The sequence below is a fragment of the Lates calcarifer genome, unplaced genomic scaffold, assembly GCF_001640805.2.
Source record: "Lates calcarifer isolate ASB-BC8 unplaced genomic scaffold, TLL_Latcal_v3 _unitig_4174_quiver_1229, whole genome shotgun sequence".
In the NCBI taxonomy this organism is placed as follows: domain Eukaryota; kingdom Metazoa; phylum Chordata; class Actinopteri; family Centropomidae; genus Lates; species Lates calcarifer.
In genome coordinates, this window is record NW_026116750.1 from 1 (window position 1) to 26,403 (window position 26,403).

The 26,403-nt window shown below is 39.7% G+C and overlaps 1 protein-coding gene across 2 annotated transcripts; it reads right to left on the reverse strand.

The window, feature by feature from the left end:
- Window positions 1-1,990: 1,990 nt before the first annotated feature.
- Window positions 1,991-26,403, reverse strand: LOC108896965 (CMP-N-acetylneuraminate-beta-1,4-galactoside alpha-2,3-sialyltransferase; the record flags this gene model as incomplete). Of its 2 annotated transcripts, none has more annotated exon segments than XM_018696316.2 (9): window positions 1,991-5,586; window positions 8,968-9,114; window positions 9,509-9,652; window positions 11,288-11,474; window positions 11,665-11,760; window positions 13,259-13,322; window positions 17,149-17,243; window positions 26,120-26,212; window positions 26,361-26,403. In XM_018696316.2, coding segments are annotated over 9 exon segments (974 nt in total), but the record flags the coding sequence as incomplete, so codon positions are not given.

Consider the following 26,403-nt stretch of genomic DNA (forward strand, 5'->3'; position numbering starts at 1 on the left):
TCATTCAACAGCTTGTGAATACTGAGCTCAGATAATGTGTGACTGCAGCTCGTGGTGTCAATACTGCAGGAACCTCTTCAGCTTCCAGCATCCTATTCTTTAATCATCAGGGCTTCAGGTTTTTCTCCTCTGGAATCAGACATGATTCCAGTCATGTTTTTTTTTTTCCTCTATGTCCTCTGCATATACACACTTACACATTGACTCACACTCAGTATAATGTATGAACAATAAGTCTTCAAATAAATTAACAAAACAAGAATGAAAAATTGGATTAATGTATTCAGTGTTCAATGTCAATCCACTTTCCACTGGTGACACTGGTGCCAGTTTGATAGCATTATTTCTATGTGCATGTTAATTAGTGCTGAATCCCACATATTGTTCTTAAATCATTCTGCGTATACTGTACATACAGACTATAGCACAGTAAATACATACCTTTGATAACATATAAAACACTTGTTTTATAAGTGTTGATGTAATGAGTGATGATGCAGTCACTTCCTTTGTTACTTTGTTGATGCTTTTGATTGGATGCAGCTGTAGATGTGTCTCAGAAGTCATTCACAGAGGACTAAGACTACCAGCTAACAAGTGGCTTACATTGTCAAATTGTTTAAGCTGCACTCACAAAGTAGCAGCAGTCAGCTCAGGATATATTACATTGCTCAGTAGTGTGAATGTACCAATACAGTCTGAGTTAGAATGAAGACAATGAACTTTCCTAAAGTGTCTCTGTGCAGCAGAATAATCCAAATGTTGGAGCCATGGAAGTGAAGTCTGCAGCTAACAAGCCCCAAAAGTACCTGGAACCATCACCTCCTGATCAGTGTGAAATTTAGTTCCAGGAACTCATCCCCAAAGGCGGAGAGCAGTGGAACTCTGAGCAGAACCAGTGAAAATGGATCCATGCTGCACTGTGTTTTGTTAAGTTCCTGCATTGGAAGAGAGCTACATGTTGACTGCTGAGTCCTGGGAACAAGGAGACATCATTAAAAAGAAGTCAGTCAGTGTTGAGTACAGACATGTAAACACATCATCTTAGTCAAACTTGTTTGAAACAGCAGATGAAGGCTAACACTAAAATGATGACCTAAACTGTCTGTTGTAAACACTCATCACTTCCTGGTTCAACTTTGACCTACAGTACTCACTGTGGTTGTGTGCACACAGTTCCTGTATAATGAGGGATCATTAATGACATTTCAGGTGTGCTCACTTTCAGTTCTAAATAATCTGGATACACTGATGCTTTGTCTCCATCCTGTCTGACTTATTTGTTATGGTGTTGTATTTAAATCTTAAGGGCGTAACATACACTAAACAGTACATTTTTAATATAGCTCAAAAACTGAGATAAAGGACAAACCAATAACGGACCGGAGACAAAATAGCAAATAAGAAATGATCTACTCCAGTTTGCAGATTGGCTAAAATTGTAACACTGAGTCAGCTTTAGAGAGAGTGCAGTCAAACAGTTACTGTTGTACACCTACAGACAAATACATTTGCTGATAGAATAAATTCCTCTGGGCTAAAATTAAAGGATCCTTCGCATTGGATATTTCTCCAACATGTCATGAATGTGCTTCTCACAATTTATCATAACAAGTTTAGGATTTAAACGTATAATTCCACAATGTTTAGTGATGTCACTAAATTTTAGCAATTATGGGATTTTTTGAGAACTGTGTTCTTATTACTGACAAAATGACAAGAACTCTGCCAGGATAAGACACATGTTGCAAAACAAAAAAAACAAATAAAAAACTGAATTATTTAAATGAGGGGAGAGACCTGAATCTGACACATCAAGAACTGGAAAGAAAAGAATAAGCTGATGGTATTTTCAAAACACCTGTTACTGTCAGCACATATTTCTATTTTTCTACCTTTTTGTGTTTCTTCTTTTTCTGAAAAATACTTCAGCGTGTGAAAGAGATGATTTTCAATACAATTTGTTAAAAAATAACAGACATGTTAAAAATACAGCATCTTTATATCTTTATTTTTTAACCTATTCTTGTGCACAGCCTAAAATAAATATATGAAGACTTTGGCTTGAGCATCTGACAGCATCCAGTCCATGAGCACCTACGGTGAGGTGAGCACAAACTGTGCACGTCAGAGTGTGCAAAGCAACACAAACACACAGACAGACTTTACAATACAGTTGACCCTGGTAAATAAAGTGAGACAGATTCCTAAAGCTCAGTTGATGTGTCTGATAGTAACACTGATCATGACTGATGACTGATGTCTGGGGCCTGAGACGGCAGCCTTTTGCAGGGCTGAGTGAGGTGGGGAATGTTTTGGTATTTCACTGAGATACAAATAATCACAGAGAGGTGCTCTGACTGTTCTGAATAGAAAAGAAAAAGGTCAGAGTGAGTTTTTAAAGCATGTTATGAGAAGGAAGTGTGGGCCTTTAAAACCAGCATCAGCAAAACCCTGCCTACACTATCAATTCACATGAATTCAATATCAGTTATTCAATGCACCTGAAGTAGCAGCATGATTCAGTACAATGCAGCTCAGACCTGGACCCTGTTCTTCAAATGTAGCCTAACTAATCCGGGTTAACCGGCAGTCAGCTGTGTTTCCATTCACAGTTACTCACCAAAACATACTGTATTTATCCTTGAGGTTTACTGTGGAGAACACATATAACATTTTAGAAAACATTTGTGAAGAGGATCTTGAGAGTATTTGAACCCTGCATTGTTTACATCTGTGTTCATTTACAGTCTTCTTCTTCCCTGCATATCTCGGCACATTACCACCACATGATCAGTGGAATAGTGTGGAACCACTGGCAGGAACGTGTTGATCACTGAATGATCCTGTTTATTTTCATTCAGTTACCTTGGCTCTCTGAACACTGCAGTACCAGAATCAGATTACACAATTTCGCTCTCATATCTGCTCTCCATGTTCACAGTTGTGTGTGAAACAGGTCAGAAAATGTCAACTTTCATTTCATTCACCAGCTCCTCTGCTGGCTCAGGACATCGTCAGGCTGATGTTGTGTAGTCTGATCCTGGCTTTAGGGGTTTGATTTGTTCATCTTGGATGAAGCTACCTTAAACAAAAGTGTGCTTTATTTTTGAAAACACAAGCAAGAGTTGAAACCACGATCACCTTTCATACGATTGGCCGAGTGCTGATCATATGATTGTACTTAAGACTGGCTGACATGGCTGCAGACAGGACAGTAGCTGTACATTTAACTTGAAGCTGAGAAACCACCTGGAGCATGCCTGCAATGAAACCTGATGAAGTTTCTCATGAGGCACATTAATCTTAATCTTCTGGAGTCACTTCAGTAATCAATCCTTCAGCCATTTTGGATTTCACTCAACAACATTTCATATGTTTTAGTGTTTAAGTGACTCTTCCTCATCAACATGCCATAATTAATGACCATGTTATGCTATTGTGATTCCTCTTAAATCAGAAATGTTTAGTTGAATATCTTTAATGTGCACATTGCAGGCCCAATTACATTTTACTAACTTTGTTTTATTGTACAACCTATTTCTCATGTATAGACATTTTACTATTTGTTGTGAAAGTTAAACAGATCTTAATGACACCCTACATGTATCTGAAACTGACTTAATGTTTGGGCTTCACCTTGAAAAGTCTTAATCATCATAATGCAGCCAACTGTGAATAAACTGCACTTCTGCAGGTTTGCGCTGCAGGACTTGTTGCTATGACAACAGCCTCAGATAAACTTTAAGCCAGTTTTGAGAAGCTAAAATTCCAGACTTGTGTCAAATCATCAACAATTAATCAAACAGAATATCATCTGTGTATGGAGAACAGGGCCCAGGTGTGACTGAACACACTGCAGTATGATATGATTCAAATCAGTCATGCAAACAAATAGTTTCAAATGTCAGACAGAAAGACGTTGAAGATAACAAGCTATTTGTGATTTCAAGGTGTTTGGAGTGTGGTATATACGCTCTCCATTACTCCACATTCTTAGTAAAATCACTGTCAGATGAGGAGATGTTTGTCTAAAAGGGCCATGTCCACTGGACTAACTGAAGATAGGAAGAAAAACTACAGGAAATTGACAGACATGCCTATCAAACTGTACTAATACAGAGATGTTTTGATACACAGCGATACCAGAGCCTGTACTGCTTCATTACAACCAGTTTGACTCCTTTACTAACTCGTCACAGTGACACTCCACACTATGACCCAAGACGCAGGTCACACATTAAAAAATGGACGTTTAAGACTCAGTGAGGTACCTCGTCATGCCCACTGGATGTTGCTGTGTCTCATTCTGGTCGCACCAGAGCTTTGTCACATCTCTGTCCAGATGTTCAGCCGTTAAATAGATACATTTCAATACTGTTTTAAGTTGTTTGCTGACATGTTTTGTTTTACAGAATATTGAAAACTTATTTGCAGTTTGTTTATGATTAGTAACACATACTGTGGCTATACTTCAGTGGTTTAATTATTGCACTACATGCTGTCTTATTTCTATTTTCTATCTGTATTATTTGAACAGTAAATGTGAACAGAGGGAATTCCTTCATCTGCTTAAAAATTAGCTTCAGAGTCTGCAACAAATGAAATGTATCATAAAATGCTAATTTTAGGTCAACTGTCATATATATACTGTACATTAACAAGTGAATTTCATGCTTGAGAGATGTGAGTTGTACTGGAGGTGAAATGAGACTCCACATCCAGTGGACATGAAGTCTTGAGGGATCATGGTATGTTGCTGCCTCACAAGAACAAACGTAATGTGTCTCTTCTGCAACTGTGTGTGAGCTTAATTTGAGTGTACTATCCTTTAGCTCGTATTCCCCAGCTCTCTGGCTTCATATTAACTATGACCCACTCGACAAAACAAGCTCTGATGGGAGGGTCTACTCTCAGATGTCAGAAACTGACTCAGGACGGCTGACTCGTGCCATGTAATGTGCACCCTGTTTAACACAGAAAATAGAAGATAGAAATCGGTGACTATAGGTTTGATGCAGATTACATTCAGATGTGTGAGCAGAAGGACACTTGTAGAGGTATTCTTGGCAAAGGCTCAATGTTTAAACCCAGCAGCTCCAGACTCTCCTCGTCTCTACAGACTGCAACAGTTCTGGTAAGAGGGAAGCCTGGTCCACGTACTGGTTTAATCCCCAACACTACTGACATACACCTGAGCCAGGGCACCAAATCCATGTTTATATACACTAACCTGCAACTAGGATGAGCTAAATACTGCGAAACAATGCAGAGGCCAATTGCAATATGTCAAAATGCAACACTGCGGCAGTGTGTCCTGGTCAGAAAGCCTCATATGCACACAGTGTCTCTGCAGTGACCATGTTGCTCTCTGTTGGGAACATGGCCGACAGACCCTTGAGTTTCCCTCTTCAGGTGCTGGAGCAGGTGGGTGTGAGCACAGTGTTGCAGGCAAGGAGCTACAAGGCTGAGTGCAGACCATCAACATCCTGCACCACAGATCCCATTGGTCCAGTCCTGGATAACCCCAGCCTTCACCAGCTTCACCAGGAACTCCTTCTCTTTAGATATATTGTGAGTCCAGGACTGTGGAAGGGACAGAGACACAGGACAGGAGGTTTAGTGTAGACAGAACAGTACACTCAACAGCTGGGTTCTCATGTGAATCTGACTAGTTCTGTTTAACGTGGTGTGACCACCCAGCAGCTGCTGGTCAGATGATGTCTGGGGAAGAACCACACTGAACTACAGTCTGTTAGTATAGTTAGTATAATTCTCTAGTCACCTGGACCATGCTTCAGCGGAGTCAGCTGCTACGGTTCGTTGACATAATCAGAGAATCACAGTATCGAGGAAAGATTTTATAATAACAAGATCATTCACTTCACCCACCAACACACACGCACACACACACACACACATATGCAGTGACACTGGTAATGAGATGATTTTAGGTAATGATTTCATGACTTGGCGGCACGGTGATGCAGTGGTTAGCACTGTCGCCTTCTGGGTTCGAGCCTTGGTTCCCGGGGCCTCTCTGTGTGGAGTTTCCATGTTCTCCCTGTTCCTGTGTGGGTTCTCTCTGGGTTCTCCAGCTTCCTCCCACAGTCCAAACACATGCAGGTTAACTGGTGACTCTAAACTGCCTGTAGGTGTGAATGGTTGTTTGGTTCTATATGTTTTGGCCCTGTGATGGACTGGTGATCTGTACAGGGTGTACCCTGCCTCTTACCCACTGACAATTGGGATAGGCTCCAGCCCCCAGGTAGGCTCCAGGTAATCAGAGCCTTGCCAACACTAGTTTGATCCCATGTCAACATCTCTTGGTCTCACCAAGGTTCTGAACCCCATTCATTTATTATCTTATAAATCATCTACTGACATGTCCAGGCTATGTTCTGTTGTTCTGTCTATATGTGTTTGTCTTTGTAGTCACTGATATGAATGAGAGGTTGTGAAGTAAATCATTTTAAACTTAACTCATATCACCGGTCAGTGAATATATTTGGGTCTTGGACAGTTAGTCAGACAAATGAAGAAATATGAAGCACAAATACTAACATTTAGTAAGTGATTTTGAGGTGGATTTAACCTTTAATATTGCCCCAAATCTTTCTGACATCTAACTGACACTGTTGGCTCTTCAAGTAAATCATTATCTTCTCTTCTATCATTTATTTGCAGTATCACAGACAGAGTTGGTTCCTTTTCTGAAGCCTGACGAGACAGAAAAAACTAACAGTAGAAAGATGAGAGAAAGGGTTGAGCAGTATGCTGCAGATGACACCAACATGTTGGATAGATTGACATGTTGTTAGCTGGTTGTTGGTTCACATAATGTTAGATGGTCATATGGAAAATTATGACTTGTTACTTTGTTGTTGCTTTTCTGTGTGGAGTTTCCATGTTCTCCCTGTTCCTGTGTGGGTTCTCTCTGGGTTCTCCAGCTTCCTCCCACAGTCCAAACACATGCAGGTTAACTGGTGACTCTAAACTGCCCCTAGGAGTGAATGTGAATGTGAATGGTTGTTTGTCTGTATGTGTTGGCCCTGTGATGGACTGCCGATCCATACAGGGTGTACCACGACTCTTGCCCAATGTCAGCTGGGATAAAACCCAGTTAAGTGGGTAAGAGTGGTGGAACAAGATGTATAGCAATGGGTAGAATCTGAGCAAATGAAGTTGCCTATCAGGCCAGAGTCACAACTCTATAAACCAGATCAGCAACTACAGAAATACCTGTCAGCATCTCTCTGAATGAGGTGAAGTGATCCTAGTGATCACTACTTTAGAGCACAACCCAAAACTGGTGGTGTTTAACTGAAACATAAGTCTGTGCAGTCTGCGGAAATAACGTGCAGAAGATTGCATATCTGTTTCAATAACCTTGACTAAGAGTGATTTATGACCAGGCTATAAACTGTGAAGTGGGGAGAATGACAACTTAGACATTATATGTAGTGTGGTTTGACTGTCCCGCTCTCAAAAACCAGTGCCCAGTAACATTCCTACACTTGAGATTTCATACACATCCCAGCTCGCTACTCAGTACGCTGAATAAATCCCCTCTAGATTCCTGAGAGGGATTTTAAATGAGAGAAAGGTCACAGTAAACTGTTCCAGTGCAGCATAAACCTGGAAAACTAACAACAAGGAATGGTCAAAATGCTAACAAATGCAGGAAATAGAGGGTCACACACCTGTGGCTGGAGAGGATGAATCATCAGCCTAAACTATGCTCAGAGTTATAAGGTCTAGATGCATCTGTTGTGCATATTTCATTTGTTCATAAGAGGATAAAATCTTTTTCAGGCATATTTGTGAAAATAGTGTCTAAGTCTCAAGAGTTTCCCATGTCAGTTGAATGACAGCTGAGATTAGGTGTTGCTAGGAGGCAAGCCGTCAACCTCTGTGGTTTACCACTGACTGGATAACATCACACTATATATCCAACAAACACTGATACATGATGACTTTTCCCCTTTTTAAAAAAGTCTACATGGCATTAGCTATCAACCATTAGTGATTTAATCTGTCTGTCCCTTTACAGAAATCAGTAACTGGGAGGACTCTTCATGTTGTCAAGCTTGTATCGCACTCAGAAAGTGGAAGCTAGTTAGCATAGCTTGCTAACTTACAGTACATAAATTTTATGGTTTGCTGTTAACACCAATTACCACTTGATGTGATATTACAGTACTGATACAGTCAGTGTATCAGTCAGTGCCAAAAATGTTTGCCCACTGGACAACTCCCAGGCAGTTAGTGAGTTACCCAACATGTGACTATGTGCCACTACTGCTACGATCCACATCATCTTTTAGCACAGCAGAAAATACAGTCTGATGGCTGACAGTACGTAGCTTAGCTCTGTTAATAAGGCACTACGTTGTAAATTGTTGCTGATGTCTTGTAGTAAGTGTATTAAGCTTAATGGGGCTGGTAGTCTGTTGAGTACAAGCCAGGTTACATGCTAAATGGTTGCTGGTGGCTCTTCTATGTCCCTTTACATGTTTGTTGCAGTCACCTTCCCTTCTGCTCTTATGTTTTATGTGTTATGGTTGGCAAACTATGAAGTTACTCACCACAAAGAATGACAATTGTTCATTAAGTACACCACTTTATGGACATCACATTTTTGTCAGTGCTTCTAGCAGTAAAAAGTTAAAATCTATCCCCAACAACACAAAAACACCACAAAGAGACTGTTGTCATTTCACATCTCTTTCAGTCTTGGGGTCATGTATAGGAAGGTGGGGGGCTTTTACTTGTGCAAGACCTTTGTAAATGCTTTTCAGGACAAGTAGAATCCCTGATGTTTCAAAGATAGGGTGGGATACATGTCAAAGTAGCTTAAAGAACTGTTAGACTTCAGTCTTATCCTGAGCTAGAGAAAGAAGTGCAATGTCTAGCATCAGTTTTAGAACCAAATCTGGCATCTTAACAAATCAGGTCTTTCGGTACCTCTTTGATGGCTGACATCCTGATCTTCTCATAGTAGTGCAAAGGAGCATGGGGAGTGCTCATGTTGTAGCCAAATCCAGCAACAGCTACTTCATCACAGTTATGAAGGGCCATCGTTATGGCAACTGTCCCCAGCGTTGGGATATTCTGAAAAACATAAATGTAAGAGTCTGTATGAAATAAGTGACCAAGCCATGATCTGTATCCCATATAGTATGTAGAGGAGGCTTCTATACACTGTGTGGTTATTATGTGGATATCTTACAGATGTGAAATCTGAAGCATGGTTGGATTTGTTATAGCCTAATAGCAATGCTGTTTGTTTTCAGACTGTTTTCATGCTCTGTGTAGGTGCTCGGCTCCCTGCAGCATCTGCTATGTGTTCAAAGAAGCCTTCATAATGCAAACAGACAGAGTAGAGAGTCAGCTCCCATAGCTCCAGTCCTGACCACTAACTCAACACTGTGTGTGAAACAGCTTGCTATTCCCACTACCTCAACTGAACAGAAACTGACTGCTGGGCAGACAACAGATCTCTCACCCCTCTGCCCATCTGTCCATTGTTGTAAGGTAAGCCAATCAGCTTGAAGGAGGCCTCCTGGATGAAGTATGGGTTCAGGATACGCATGTCGCTGGGCTCCCGCGGAACACGTCTGGCCACCGACTTCCAGAAGCCATCAGTGCTCTGCTGAGAGACAAAGAGTGAGGAAATTAAACTGTGTCGTGAGTATGATCCTCAAACTGAACAAAAAAGAAACACTGCCAAGTTTGTAGGCTTGTCAGCAAAACTATCAGATACTGTCTTGTTCCCTTACTGATGTGATTTCATTTCAAGAGCAGTAGTTTAAAGCTGCATCAGTCAATATTTTTATTTTAATTTACTTTATTTATGTTTACTTTTAATGATAATGACTGTATGTAATGTTAAAGCTGTCATTCACAGAGCTTTGAAGCCTCCATCATCGTGTGTGTGTGTGTGTGTGTTAATGGTGAATATCTACCATCAGTACTGACACTGTAAATATTGAGAAACTCTTACTATTTTCACACAGTGAATGGTTTGCAAAGTGGAGAGGAGTGGAAAATATGATGGTGTTTAAGCAGCCCTGTGAAAACAATACCCTGAGCAGAAGCCTGGGAGGAGAGTTCAGCACCATTAAAACACTGATGAAAAACAAGAGGAGCAAACAAAACCAGCCACAGAAAGAAGCCCCTGTATCAGTATACCTGGGGCCATTACACTAATTACTAGCAGCCTGCCCAGTCCTGATAGCTCGTTATGAACAGTTACTGGGATACCTGCCTCTGAGTTTGCTTAGGTATGTTGGATTAGGGGGCAGGGAGAAACCAAACAGCAATAATATGAGCTATTAGCTTACTAGCATAGTACTGTTACCCTGTAAGCTGCTCACTGACGGATCAGTTGGTAATCCTGTCTGACTGAAGCCATTTTGCTCTTCCATTGGAGCTTGAAACCCAACACCTTTGCTGGCAGTACTGGGAGGACACAACAGTCTGTGGAAAACACATCTGCACACAGCAGACTGGATCAAATGACAAGCAGTTCTCACATTCCTTTGATAACTGTATGAGTGAATATGTTTACACACACCATTTATTCTAGAGCTGTTACAGCATCCTACTCCATTCATTTATAGTCCCTTTCCACTGCAATAATTTAATAAAGTAGAACATAGGGGAAGGAATTTGAGCTCCTGATGTGTTTTTGTAAATGAAGCCAGTTCGATCAGCTTCACAGTCCTTCAACACCAGTACTGTTGATTCAACCTAACTGTGTGATAGTGTACTTCTTTTATCCAAGAAGGGTTGAGTCAAGGGAAACTCGGCTTGGTTGTAGATACTTGAAGACATTTCACCTCTCATCCAAGAGGCCTCCTCAGTCCTGAATGACAGGTGGGGAGTCCCAGGTATTAAACCTCTGTGGGCTAGTAATCAAGGCCACTGATGTCACATGGTTTGTTAGTGCTCCTGGCTGTCACCACAGCTTTTAAATCACAGTTTTATATCTATCAGATTTTTTATTGGTTTTATTGTTTTATCTTACATTACTCTACCTACTGTATGTATTTTATTCTATTTTATTTTTGTATTATTTTTATTTTATTTTATTTTATTTTTCATTGCAGTCCTGAAATGTTTTTCAGTCCTGGTTCAACCATGTAAAGCACTTAATAACTTTGTTTTGAAAAGTTCTGAATAGATAAAGTTTATCATTATTATTATTATTACCACCAACTGTGGTGGCTACAGCTGCATTTGCTGGTGCAGTGGCAAAACAAACAGAGTTCAGCAGCCTTACCAGCCTCTGGTTGAAGACCATGTGTCGAAGCCAATTGAAGTCCAGAGCTTTAAAGGCAGAGAGGACAAACAGAGACTGAGCCTCGTAGCGTTCTATCTTCTGGATGGCTCCCTCTGGATAGGTGATCCTCATAGTGGTCTTAGAACCAACGTCTTTCTCAAAGCCTTTCACTGGGGCTTCATTTAACCTGCAACACACAGCTGCAGAATCAATCTATCACTATCAAGTGCACTGTTGAGAAAAATCTAAACAAAGATTTGATTTGAAATTGCAAGTGTGCAATATTTGTCAAATTACCAAATAGAAAAGCTTGAATGATTGTGAGATCACTTTTGTATGTGCTTTATCCTCAGGAGCACCTCTGTGTGATAACATACCTGACCACCACATCAAACTGATCTATCCTCTGTCCTAGAGACTTGTTGGCGAGGATTCCTCCGTTCCCTACGATGATGCATGTCTTACAGCTCATACTGTAACACAGACAGACATACCATTAAGATATTAAGGTATTGCACACTCCTGTCATTTAAACATAAACCAATTTATTCTCTTTCAGAGACAAATTGTGTCAATCAGCTGACCTCTGAGTCCTTTTTAAACAGACTCACGTGTTGCTCAGGGCAACCTGCTCAAGACAGATTTACAGCTGGACCACTTTATTTTAAATTATTGACAGATGGTAGTCATTGCCTTATAAGGTTACTCTGATTAGTATACCTCAGAAAACCTGTCAAATATTTGTGTGGAATGTTTTTGTTGTTTTGTCCTTAGGATTTTTGTCAGGAAATTACCCACTCTTGATCTCTATTCACTGTATTCTGTAACTACTGAAGGCAGCTAGCTGCATTACTGATCATTCAGCTGTGTCACACATTAAAGTAGCTTTTCTGTTGATTAGTGTCAGTGGTTACAAAAATAACCAACTCCAAAAGGAGGGACTTTTGTGTATGCACAAAATGATATATTTATATATTCCTACATTCTTCATTCCAGTCTTTGTGTAATCTAAGGATTATTAATGCCATAATTCTTTATTATTATATTATTCAGTTAAATACTCTGTGAAGCACTACCAGCAGATATTGGACAGCTGACACAAGTCAGTGTGTGTCACATTTTTGGTAAATATTATGATTATCATGTTGTATTGTACTCTGTGTAACATGTGTCCTGTGTTTAGTCTGCGCTGGTTAATTCTGGATGGAAAAATCAACACATTCCTAATTTTCTTAGCTGGATGATGAAACAGGGCCAGTACACAGTGTCTGTGCAACTGATGAGGTCCATATAAAGACAAAAACTTGAGCTGAAAGTGGAATCAAACAATGCAGTTACTTCAATAACTGATCTGGTCATTAATGTTGGAGATTCAGGGTAGATTGACAAACTTAGCATTTACTCATAGAATCTTGGTCTATTATGTGTAACACACAGCTTTCTCAACTTTATAGATAATATATGGATACTGAACTATTAGGTTAAATATTTATAAAAGCCACAAAGAGCCCTTCCAAGATATGATGATGATTGGTGATGATCATCTAACTAAAGAGTTGTGGAACTGTGGAACCTTTATCTGCAAACTATGAATGTCCAAGAGATGGACTTAAGTAAGTTTGGTTTCTCCAAAAATACATGAGATGAAAGAGATTTAAGCATACTGTTGAAAACCTATTTTGTTATTTGCTTTGAAAAATTGTAATTCAACCTTTTTAGAAATTGCTGAATTTGGATGAAATATTTTATTTTCTAAAGAGTATTCCTACAAGTTGCCTGTATTGTATGATTTTGGATTTTCTGGCATTTTATTTTTCTTGCAAACTCTGTTATATCCATCCAGTGTACATACTGTATTTAGTAAAAAATAAAGAAAGCCACACCTCACTGTGTGTATTTTTAAAAGTTATAATCTGACTATCTACAGCACTCCTAATCCACTGTGTGGCAGGAAAACTGGCACCAACTCACCTGTCAAGTTCCTCTCCAAGCCCATAGCTCTTAGTTGCTGACAGAAGAATATCTATGATCTTTTCTGCAGATACAAGAGGAAAAAAAGAGAGCAACAAGTTAGATGAAGATGAGAGTGAAAGAATTCATCATGGGGGGGCTGGAACCTATCCCAGCTGTAGTTGGGTAAGAGGCAGGGTACACCTTGTACGGATCACCAGTCTATCACAGGGCCAACACACAGAGAGGCCCCGGGTGAACTGGGTTATAACCTTCTTGCTGTGAGGCTACAGTGCTAACCACTGCACCACCGAACCTAATGATGATATTCTTTGTAGGTGGAATGTGAGTCTGAAATACAGTTACTTTCTTGCTTTCTGAGAGAGTTACCCTTAATCAGTCTATTAAGTATATCAGGTGCTAACCAATAATCTGTCCAACTGCCCCCATTACTGTCTGACACAACTGACCTCAAAGACATATGCCACCAAATAAGCTTTACAGAACACAGGGGTCTACTCTCCCCCTTTCTGTGTACCTGTCGTGACATTGTGTTCATGATCTCTATTTACAACACAGTGACGGCTGCTGTAATTAATAACTTCACTGTACTTATACTCAAACATTCACCTTTGTTGTGTTTTTGCACTGCTGACTCTGTCAGCTGTTGTTCTTTAAGTCTGGAGGGCCACAGCCAGTTTCTGCCACTCCTCCATTGTCTCCATCTCCTTGGTCAAAGCTTCCCTGAGCTCAACACAGCATTTTTCACACGTTGTCCTTTCTTTTTCAAGAGCAGTGATTTGATTGGCTCTCTGCTGCAGGTCAGTGCTCTGTGTCTTTTCCTGTTTTAGGGCATCTTCAAGTTCAGCCTGTCTTATCCTGCTCTCTGATTGACATGCTTTGAGTCCATCTACCATGTACTTGAGCTTAGCAATAGTAGCTTGATTCTCAGAGATGATATGCTTTTTCTTTGACATCATCTCTTCATGGCACTCAGAGAGACAGCGGTATCTCAGTATTAATCTGTCATGTTCTATCTCCACAGCCTTGAGTTTAGCCATAAGGTCTGCATTCTCCATCCTCAGTGTCTGCATGTCATACCTCATGCTCTCTGAGGAAGCAGAGTCCTCTCTGAGCTGCTTACTGAGGATGGTTATAAGGTCTTCTGTGGCCTGCTTCTGGAAAACCATCTGCTCAAAACGCTGCTTCTCATTTTTGAGGGAGGATCTTAACATTTTTTCACCAATCTGGCTCTTTTCTAATGCCAGTGTCTTCTCAGAGAGCTCTTTCTCTTGCATTTGTATTCTTTTAAATGCTTTCAAGAAACGAGCCTTCTCTTTCTTGATTTCCTCCTCAAGTCTGCTGCGAGTGTCTTTGTCTTCCTGAGACTGTCTCTGATTCAGTGCAGCCTCTAGTTCACCTTCCAGCCTCTTGTTCTCAGAAGCCAGTCGTTGGTTTTGACGAGTCAGATGGGCCAGTTCTTTGGCTTCCATTTGCTGCTGAGAGACAGCAGCCTCATAGTCCCTCTGGAGTTGGCAGGTTTTTGTTTGCTCCTCTTTGAGGTCTGAGGCTACCTGGTTAACTTTCTCCTGCAGCAAGGACACACAGTTGTCCTTAGTTTCAATATTGATATGAAGACTCTGGATGTTGGAGTGCAGGGATTGAATTTGGTTGTTTTTTTTCAAGACTTTCCTTCTCTTGCTCAGTTACGTGGTCTTGTAAAGCCTTGATTTTGGCACAGTTCACCTTCTTGTACTGACTAGAGGACACCTTTGACTCATTTTTGCGCTTCTTAATCAGTTTTTTGTCCTCTTCAAGATTAGCTGTCACCTTGTTGATTTTGTGTTGAAGCTCAGCATTGCTGTGCTGGTGTGCTTTTTGTGACCTCTTAAGTTCAGAAACTTGTGCTTTCATGAGCTCCATTTCATCTCGAAGTTTGGCTTTTTTAGCTTGTTCCTTCTTCAGAGCCAAGAGTGGCTTTTTCTTTTTGTTCCTGCTCCAAAGGCTTCTTTCTGTTGAGCTTGATCTTGTATCACTTTAACTGTGTGTTCTTCCCTCAAGCACATTACTGCCCAGGCTGTGCTTCTCTCTCTCTCTCTTCTACTGTCTCTCACTGCAGGGTTCTGCCTCCAGAGCTGGAGAGTCTCCTGCTGCTCCCATGATGCAGCTCAACCCATGATGCAACAATAATTAAAACATTTATTAGTGTTATTGATAGTGTTAGTGCTATTAATGTACCATCGTTTGTCATTATTATTCCTTTAGCTGTAATAATAATTATTACTATTATTATTATTATTACTATTATTACTACTACTATTTACACTTTGACTTAGTCTGTGTATCTGCAATGTTGTCTTTCTCCTACCCCATTCCCCCACCACCCTCTCTTTCTGTCTAAACCCAACCGGTCGAGGCAGATGGCCGCCCACCTTGAGTCCGGTTCTGCTCGAGGATTCTGCTTCTTAAAGGAAGTTTTTCCTTGCCACTGTCGCCTAGTGCTTGCTCATGGTGGGAACTGTTGGGTTTTTCTCTGTAAATCTTATAAGATAAAGAGTACGGTCTAGACCTGCTCTATATGTACAGCGTCTCGAGATAACTTCTGTTGTGAATTGGCGCTATATAAATAAAATTTGACTTGACTTGACTTTTGACTTGATCTCTTTTCATCATCTTCAAAGCCTCTTTAAGAACAGCTCTGGCTTTTCTTTCCTCCTCTATCTGAGATTCCTCTCTTTGTGAAACCTTATCAATCGCATCGCTTACCTCTTCAAACTCAGAAGTGTAGGAGTAGTTTTCTGTGATGGAGGCAGAGGGCTGCTCCGGAACCTCTTCCATAATTTCCTCCTCAATCTCCTCCTTAAACATCTCATCAGGCTTCTCATCAATCTTCTCCTCAATCGCTTCTTCAGTCTCTTCCACAATCTCTTCCTCAACTACCTCCTCATTCTCCTCTTCAATAGCTTCCTCAGTCACCTCTCTTCTTCTTCAATCTCTCCCTCAAGGTCTTCCATGGAGAAGATTCCCAGAGATCTAAATTTGTCCATTTTCTTGTCTTGAAGAAATTGCCTTTGTCTCACTTGTCTCACAGATTAGTTATGAATGCAGCTGGGTTAAAACCTGGCTTTTTGTACACTAACTGGAACCTCTCTGTTAAAGCAGTGTGCAGGCAGGCAACTGGCAGAATCTGACATCACAATTTGACATCAAAACATTCAGCTGATTGATCTACAAATTCTACATTCCACATTCTCTCTGCATTCTACATGTCACGCCCTGCCACACACACACACACACACACACACACACACAGATAGATAGACAAAAGCATGCATGCTCTTGGGTGATTTTACCCTTTCTGCTGTATGAAGGACAGCAGATGTTTTGTTATTTAATTTTAGAATACATGGATCTGGTTTAATAGAAGATTAATTTGGATAACAGACACACATGACATGACATGATCGGCAGTGGCGTACCTGGCCTTTAACCCAGGAATTAGGGCTGTGCATCTTTATTGATCTCATGATTTGATTCAATTCTGATTATCCTGTCAATAATTTGATTCGATTTGATATCATGATGCATTGCATCCTCAATTTTCTTTATTAGTGCCATTGCTTCCTGTCTCCAATCATGCAACTAGGGATAATAGAGCACCCCTACTATACATATATAGTAGTGTATATATGTGTGTATATATATATATATATATACTGTATATACTTCTGTCTTCAGACATGGCCGGTTATACAAACTAGTTTGTTTGAAGAATACTGAGGCCTTGACAGTGTTACTTCTCATCTAGTGGTTAGAAACATCTAGTCTTAACTGGTGAGGAATGCAGTGCCATTCAAAATGAATTGAACTGTATAATCTTCTACTGCAAAGACAAGAATGTGTAATCATACCTTGTGATTTTATTCCAAATGGAGGCAAATAATCACCAATCTTGGAGAATCGTTTGTAATTTGGATCAAGGAACATGGGCACCACTTTGGTGAATCTGTTGATAAAAGAAAACATGTTACAGCAAGTAGGAAAAGAAGTGGTATTCATCAGTGCAGTATCTGTCTGAGACCTGTACAGCCTTGATGTTAACAGTGTAGATGGACTGATTAATGGCAGAATGCTTGAGAGGATTTAGAGTATTGTGTTTCCAGCTAATCCACAGTCTGTCTGAGCTTACATTTAACAAAACAAACTCAGAGATAAGTGTGAAGGAGAGGACAAAGCTCCACACAGTGAAGCTGGGAGCAAATATTACAGCCACACAGGAGCAGTTTGTTAGGTGCATCACAAGGGTAGTTAACTGGGAACCAGGCAAGCATGGCCCTCTTACTTCCCCACTGCACAAGCTCCTGTCTTATCCCTGATGTGGCTGGCCGCCACTGCCACATGAGCTGGCTAACCCATGTAGCATCATTTAAAACAAATAAATGATTGCTATTGTTGCCATTAGAGAATAAAAACTTGTTCTGAAATGGACGCCATTAGGACACATGCTGTATGAATGTGTGTGTGAATGTGTGAAAGTGACGTAATGTGAAGTGCTTTGAGTGGTTGATACGACTACAAAAAGCGCTATATAAGCACCATAATAGAAACTGAATGAAAATGAGGATTCTCCAGGAGCACTAATCCTTCCTTTAACAAACATGAACATTAAATCTTAGGTAAATAACCAATACAAAAAGCTTAACACAAGATGGTGGTGGCAGAAGAAGCTGCAGCAGCAAACTCTGATTTGGATGTAGATCTGGAAAAAACAGATGCAATCAGCCAACAAAGTAAAACCTGTCTGAAACTGGATTTTTGAGGCTGGTACTGATAGTTAGGATTAAAAAAAAGAAGAAAGAAGATAAGAAACAATCTTGATTAGGATTTTTACTAAAAGGGATATTTTACTTCTGAAAAATGAACTTGTTGGCATTGTAGTAGACAAACTATGTTTTGCTGACATGGTTTCTACATTACTTCAAATGTACTTTGGCATGTTTGTCCTGCAGTCGCTTGTTGTTGACATATGCACCATATATCACTGTGACTACAAAATGTCCTGCATAAACCCAGCCAATATATAATCCTTGCTTATTTATCAGTCTAGATGCGGATACAGCATGTGGCTAACTGGCACTTAAAGTTCCTTAAATGGCTTCTGGGTGTTATTATTTTAGAATCTCAGAATGACAAGCATAAATTAAGTAATGCATAGAAAACAAATGGTGGGTTCCAGTGATCCTTGACAACACAATTTAAAGATACAAAGAGTTGGCCCAGTTTGCTGACCAACGCTAGAGCAAATATTTTTGTGTGTGTGCTATATACCAAGTATTCAGTATTAACATGTGATATATCCATATAATCTGCAACAGGCTACTGGAGCATGGGTACACTTAAAACCATTATCCTTCATACTGCTGTATACAGTAGCAGTAATAATAGGGAATATCAAGAGGTATGTGAACAATATAATAGGATGATAATTTACTCTACATGAACACCACAGTGTATTAATAAGGAAGGTAGGAAGGCTCAACATTGCATATAAAACAAAAATTACAGTTAAGTGTATTCTCTTTGTTGCTTCACAGCATCAGACATGTTCTGCTCTATTTAATCCTCACATCTGTCTCCACTTTGGAGGAACAGGCTTTAATGAATACTGACATAGCAGAGCTTCATGTTTAAGCACAACTGGACATGTATGTACAACATTACTAATTTAATTATATTATTACTACTGTGATATATGTACATGTGTGTATGTGGGTGGCAGATAACAAATCAAACATGGATTTATATCCAAATAAAAATTCATCATGATGCCATTGAGTGTCCTCAGACCACCACTGATGACCCCCACACCCTAGATTTATTTTGCAATCTATCAATCTTGTAAGTTTTATCTAACATAAAATAAAAAGTATATATTGTAAAAAAGAAAAAGGAAATACAAACTAAACATTTGTTGAAAAAAAAAAAAAAATTCAAAGACATATCAGAGAATGTTCAGAAGCCAAAATTACTTTCTTGGAATACTGGGGGGGCAACTGAGTGTTTCCAAACACTTGACAAATTAGAGTTAAAAAACAAAAAAACAAAACACTGAACTCTGAACTTGGACCAACAACAAAAAATATAAAAGATAATGTACATATAAGCCAAATAAGAAATTTCTGTGGAAGAATCATAACAGTCTAAAAGAAACTTTCTTTAACCAAATCAACCCTGCAGCTTTGGCAGCTTGTTTTGTTTCATGTGTAATATCATGTAATGATCCTAAAATGAGCTCTGATTTTACAAAACAAAACAGCAGCTAATCAGTGAAAGCTGGAAAGTCTACAAAATAACTGAAAGAAAACTGTTCCTGAAAACACTTAAACACAATTAAGAAATCAGCTACAAATGATGCATCTTGCTTTTCTCTTTCAATTCTGTTTTTACTGCTTGATGGTGTGTTTTGATGAATTGATCCTGCTAGAATGTCCTGCTATGAGGCAGTAGGTTTAGTTAGAGAAAGGAATTTATTCCCCCAAATAAAATGAGTACAACTATTACAATCTGCCCCCGTGTGACTGCCTAAGGTGAGAAAGAATTGCAACACTTAACTCTGAAAAGCAACAGTAAGGGCAAAGGGAACTACAGTACGGTGAAAAAGTTTTAGGCACTGTAGATGTTTTGACTCGTATCCTTCATCAGTAGCATCAGGGAGGTGTCTGATCAGTCCCAGATTAATTCTGCTGCAGGACAATGAGTCCAAACACACAGTCAGCTTCATAAAGAACTGTCCTCAGAGACAAGAAGAACAAGGAGTCCTGCAGTAGATGGTCTGACCCCCACAGAGTCCTGATCTCAACATCATGGAGTCAGTCTGGGATTACATGAAGAGACAGAGACACTGAGACAGCCTGAATCCACAGAGGAACTGAGACAACTTCTCCAGTACAGGTGTACTGAGGAGAACTGGAGCTGTGTTAAAGGCAATTTAGGTTCTTCTGTTTACTGCACTTCACATGAGGTAAACTGATGAATAAACATTAATCAGCGGGTTATTTCTGACAGCATCCTCACTTTACCTTTAGTACCTTTCCACTCTCTTTTGTGAATACATTTTACTTGAATCTATGACAATGTACAAGATTACTACAGCTGCCACAACACCTACCAATACTGCAGACAGTGCAAATGATTTATCAAACATCACAATCATCTGTGGCGCTCCAGTGTTTTTGACCACCACATCAGACAGGAGTCTCCCCAGCCATACAAACTAAGCCATATCCAAAGGTCAGTCAGAGATCCAGGTGACATCCTGAGCAGCTTCTCACATATCAGAAGTGGTTGGATGGTACTAAAAACACTGAAAAAATCAAAAAAACATCATGTCACAGTGCCACCAGTACCTTCCAGACATGAGTGAGTACCCTGAAGCACACAGATGACAGCACTGTCTACCCCCACATTAGGCTGGTAAGCAAACTAAAGAGCAATGAGAGCAGATTTCACTTTTCACACAGTACCTTCATGACATGTGACGTTGGTTCAACAAGTCTGAAGTCATTTGGACCAGATGTGGTGGCCTTCTTGGGTACCGGTACCAAACAGGATATCTTCCAAAGCACTGGTACACTTTCCTGCCTCAGACTTAGGTTGAAGATATGTTGCAGGATATCAGCCAGCCAGATAGCACAGGACTTTGACATTGGTGTGATCAGGACCTACAGACCTACATGGATGGAGTCTCTTCAGTTGTCTCCTAATCATATATCATCCAACCATAACTATGCCTATAAGTATTAGAGTAAATTTCATTTTTCCTAAGTTAAAAATAATCAAAGTCACTGAGGTAATCAAAGTGACAAGACTAAGAATTGACATGCTAGCAGCTCTGTGAGGCTGTAATTAGCCGTGCTTTGAGCTGTATGCTAACATTTTGTATATTTGTATGCTATAATACAAATATGCTCATGAGGACAATGTTAGCATCTTAGTTTAGAGAATTAGCTTGCTAACATTTCCTAACTGGCACTAAACACAATGGACAGCTGAGGCTGATGTGAAGTCACTTGTTTTTTCAGGAATTTGGTCATGATGGCACTAAATGAAAAGGATTACCAAAGTCATTACAATTAATCCTAAGGGGGATATGAATGTCTGTACCAAATTTCAATCTATACAATAGCTGTTGGGACAGGAAACCACATATGTGAACCAGTGGATGGCGCTAGTGGAAATAGCACATTTACATCCAGTAGATGTTGAGATATTTCACAGGATATATGGAAACTTTAACCTGCCAGTGGATTGACCAACACCATCCATCTCTGAGGTCATGCTACTATCATGTCTAATATGTTATCAAACTGATTAAATGTTTAAAACATGATGATATACAATTAAATGAAGCAAATTGATCCATTTCATATTATTTTAAAAATTATTATTATTTCTTCTTATTTTTCTTTTGATATTGATAGTCAGCAGAAATAAGGAACGGAAGCAACAACAGATTAGATAAAGAAAGGTTAATGAGGGCAGAATGAAGTGTAGCATAAAAGGTTGATATTTCTTTAGAAGCAGCAGGAGTTTATGAATGACTTCTGACCAGTTCTCTCAGCTGTATTACTTGTTGCAGCTGCAGCAGAGGAACCAGCAAAGACAGCAGAATAAATGGGTCAAGGACTTCCTGCACATTTTACCACTCCTTTCTCCTGAGGAAAATTCACTTGTGTTATTTTAACAGGTTACAATTTGTACTCTGTGAGCGCACTTCATTAACGCTGCTGTCTAAAGGCCATGGTGGGTTGAGGGGTTTGCGTGCCTCTGATGCTCAGAGAGTAAGTGGGTAAGTGAACTGGCCTGAGGTATTCTCACGCACTGGGACAACAACAGAGCAGAAGAGGACAAAAATAGATCTGCACTACACATGGGCCCATTCAGACCATTGCGTCTCCTGACTCATTTTATAGATAGTGCTAAAAACATAAGCAGGTGTAGGGCTTTCACCGTGTGGGCTTTAATAATGCAAAGGCAGAAATGGGATCTTTCCTCTGTCAAACCACTCTGTGCTCAGAGAGCTTTCTGTAAAATAGGCCAATATAACTGAGAATACTTGGCTTGGTCCAGTTTTTTTTCACAATACACTGGGTTATTAAGATGGTTCTCCAGAGCACCACAAGCACAGTGGTGGCATTGACCAAGCAAGGTAGGCAACTGTTACAAGATGAGCCAATGTACAGTCATGTGGAAAAGAAAGTACACACTCTTTGAATTCTATAGTTGTTTTGTTGTTCATCTGAGGTTGTGTTTATCTCATTTTAACACCTGCTAGAGATCAGATGATTTTTTTTCCTGGTACATAAAACCATAGAATTTAGAGAGAGTGTACTTTCTTTATCACTTGATGTGCTATACACCTGAACACACCTGTAAGGATACAGAAGCCTGCAATTCATCCCATCAAATAGTGAACCACAGTTATCAAAGTGAGCTAGTAGGACCATCGACTCACTTGTTACAGGATGGGAGGACCAAGCCTCTCCTCCTACGGATGCTCATGAAAACAGAGAAAATGATAAGCCAAGAAAAGAAAACCTAATGCAAGATATATGATATGGCAACTGTAAGAAAGGAAAACTGCTTTCAGGAGAGAGGAAGAGAGGGCAAGAGACAAGAGGAAGAAAAAATATTCAGATTCTTAAAGTACTGCAATGATTAAAGTCAAAGTTTTAGATGTTTTTTATTATTATATACTTGTATTATCATTTAGACGCACTAACATGTAGACAATATGTTGATGTTAATTGCTACATAATTTTAATGACCTGACTGCTAGGAGGCTTAATTTATAATGATGCATCATATTCTATTAGTTCAGGGGTGGGTAAACTATGGCCCGTGGCCCACATCCAGCCCGTTAGTCTTTTTAATCCGGCCTGCCGAAGATTGGTACAGAATTGCCCACATCAAATCGTATCATAATTATGACTGCATTCATTTAACCTTGTCCTCTAATGCCTGGCGTTCCACCAGGTGGCGCATTAGGCGCAGTGATACATTGACTTGATTTGCAGGCTACTCTGCTACTGCTCTGAACCCATCTGCAACAATGAGTGGGCCAAAGAAAGGAAAAGTCAACAGTGAGTGTTTAATAAGGAATGGACAACTAAATATTTTTTCACTGAAGTCCGGTCAAAGGCTGTATGTCTTGTTTGCTAAGAAACCGTTGCGGTTTTAAAGGAACATCAGCCGTCACTTTTCCACCAAGCATGCTAATTATACTAACAACCAGTCAACGCAAGAACAGATGGCTACCGCTCAGAGGTTGGCAGCTAGTTTGCAGGCTCAGCAAAACACCTTTATCCGATAAACTGCCATCCAAGAATCAAGCACGAAGGCAAGTTATTTGCTGGCATTTAAATTAGCAAAGACTAGCAAACCTTTCTCTGAAGGGGAGTTTCTCAAAGAGTGCATGGTAGAGACAGCAGGTATCTTGTGTCCTGAGAGCAAGAACAAATTTGAAAAAATTAGCTTATCACGCAGGACAGTGACTCGCCATGTTGAGCTTATTGACGAAGACTTAACTAGCAAGGGGGGCAATCAAGGGGTCGTGATCGACGCTGATCACCAGGACTTTACCACCCCAGTGTCAGCTGGTTAAGTTTGGGGAAAGTATGTCAACAAGTGTGGGAGCTCAAACAGGAGATTACCTAAAATACCTAAAAAGCTGACGATTTTCCTGAGTTGAGTGACACAGATTGGCTTTGTGATTTAGCTTTTGCTGTAGACATACTGACACACATGAATGAGCTGAACGTGAAGCTACATGGGAAACACCAGTTTGTGCATGAAATGTACACAAACATCAGAGCCTTCAAAACCAAGCTAGCTTTAAATTCAAAGCAACTGTCAAACAAGTCATTCGCTCATTTCCCCACACTGGCTAAGCTGAAAGAGGCCCTCGACATGTGAAAAAATACAGGAAATCACTGGATGACCTCTGATTTTGGAAAAATTGACAAGTCACTTCAGCTGGTGTCATGTCCCTTCACACAAGACCCTGAAACGGCGCCACAGGAGTTGCAGTTGGAACTGATTGATCTCCAATGTGACACTGTCTTAGAGAAGTTCAACTCTCTTAAACTGGATGAGTTTTATGCTTCATTAAGCGCTCTACGTATGTGTGTGAACAGACTTTTAGTGTGATGAAGACCAACAAAGCACCCCACAGATCCCAGTTGAGTGATGAACACCTCAGATCTGTTCTGAGAATTGCCACAACAACTAACACCAGATTTCGATGCAAAAATCTTCCCACCATATCTACACACTGAACCACATCAGATTTTTGATTTTTTTTTATATTTAATACCCATGTCATAGTACTTTTTAGCAAAATGTAAATTTCTGATTTATGGAGCATTAACAAAAAAAATTTTTTATTCCACACTTATATTTCAAGAGCATATTTCCCATGTAGGACAGAATCTACCCAAAAAACAATCATACTACTGGAAATAGCATTTTTAATTAGTAAATGCACAAAATATTAAGTTGAATGAAACTGTATTTATTTATTATTTTCAAAGTATAAACTACTAACCAGTGCTTTGGGGGAGACCTCAGTCTGTGTGTTTCTGCTCAGTCTCTGTTTTTAAAACTTGCCAAACGTCTTTCACTTCTTTCAGAACTTTTCAATAAAATGTTCCTCCACATTTCTCAGTATTTTCTTGCCTCTGTATGTTCATTTAACTTTGCTTCCATGTGTCCTGCGCAAAGCAAAACCTACATCCATTTACATCTTTTATGACAATTGCACAACAATATGTGAGTCAAAACACACCTTGTACTGTGCAATACTGAATTACTGAACTGTTCAAATTTTATTGGTACTACTATGCCAGCTAAAGCTAATGCAGTCTATGCGGTCTGTTTTTAAACAGACAACAACTTTTTAAATAAATCTGTAATTGTAAAGCCATGACATTGGTAGGCAAAAACAAAGAATTCTCCTATTGAAACAAGCTAGCTAGATAGCTAAAACAAAAAGAAGCTGAACTTGTGTATTATTTTAATTGTAATCATAAATGTAATTTGGAACTATCTGGAGAAAACACAGAGGAATATTAACGCCAACCCAGAGTCTCATTTTGTGAGCTTGTCTTATGCTGTTGATATCATGCATTTTCAGGGAAATTTGTAAAGACTAAAGACCCACTTATGACTCTGCATTCTATGTGTGTAGATTAAGCTGTGGGCTAAAATGTACAGTAACTACATTGTAGGACTACATTGTCGAGAGATACCGCACGTAGACAGCAACATCTGTGACTGGTAGCTTGTGTTTTCCTGACATGTTTCTGATGTTGGTGGAGTTTGTTGAGTGAGGACAATATTTAGGTTATACTGCAAACCCTCTGCTCATTGTGATTGTAACAATCACTACGACTGAGAGAATGTAGATAGCAATTGCCGATGGTATTCTCTTTTTCAGTGACTGTTTTTACTACACACAAGAGGCAAGTCCTTCTGGCTTCTGACTCCTGTAAGATAGTGTCTGTATCAGTTACAGTGGAGAATGTAAAGCATTATACAGCCTGATAACACATGCATCTAGCATTGCTGAGGTAATATCAATTGCACCTACTACGGCACTTCTGTTAACCTTGTGTGTCAAGTATAAATCCAGTTTATGTAAGTTACCAAACAGAAACGTGACCATGCTTTAGAAGAACACAAGCAAAAGCAGTATCACTAGTATGGGATGGACCGATGGCAATGGGGTCACACTGATCACAGTGTATCTGACAATTATGTTTGATGTCTAAAATGCTACAAACTCACTTCAAATATGAGGAAACATATGATATATATTCTTACTTTGGATAAATGGCAGTCATCTTGGCTGCTGCAAAACCAGGCTTACAGGCCCCCTCGCTGAGATTGCCATACTTGTAGATCAGCTCCAAAGGCCTGTGGAAATAGAGAAATGAAGTCAGGCAAAGATCAAATGTCCACACATAAATTATATAAACAAAGTAGATATTACACAAATCCAACAGCTAGCTCCTAGACTTTGACTGAGAAGTGAAACTTGTGTAATAGTAAAATGTATACTCACAGACCACCATCCAGCTTCAGAAGGAATCCTTGCTTGTCATACA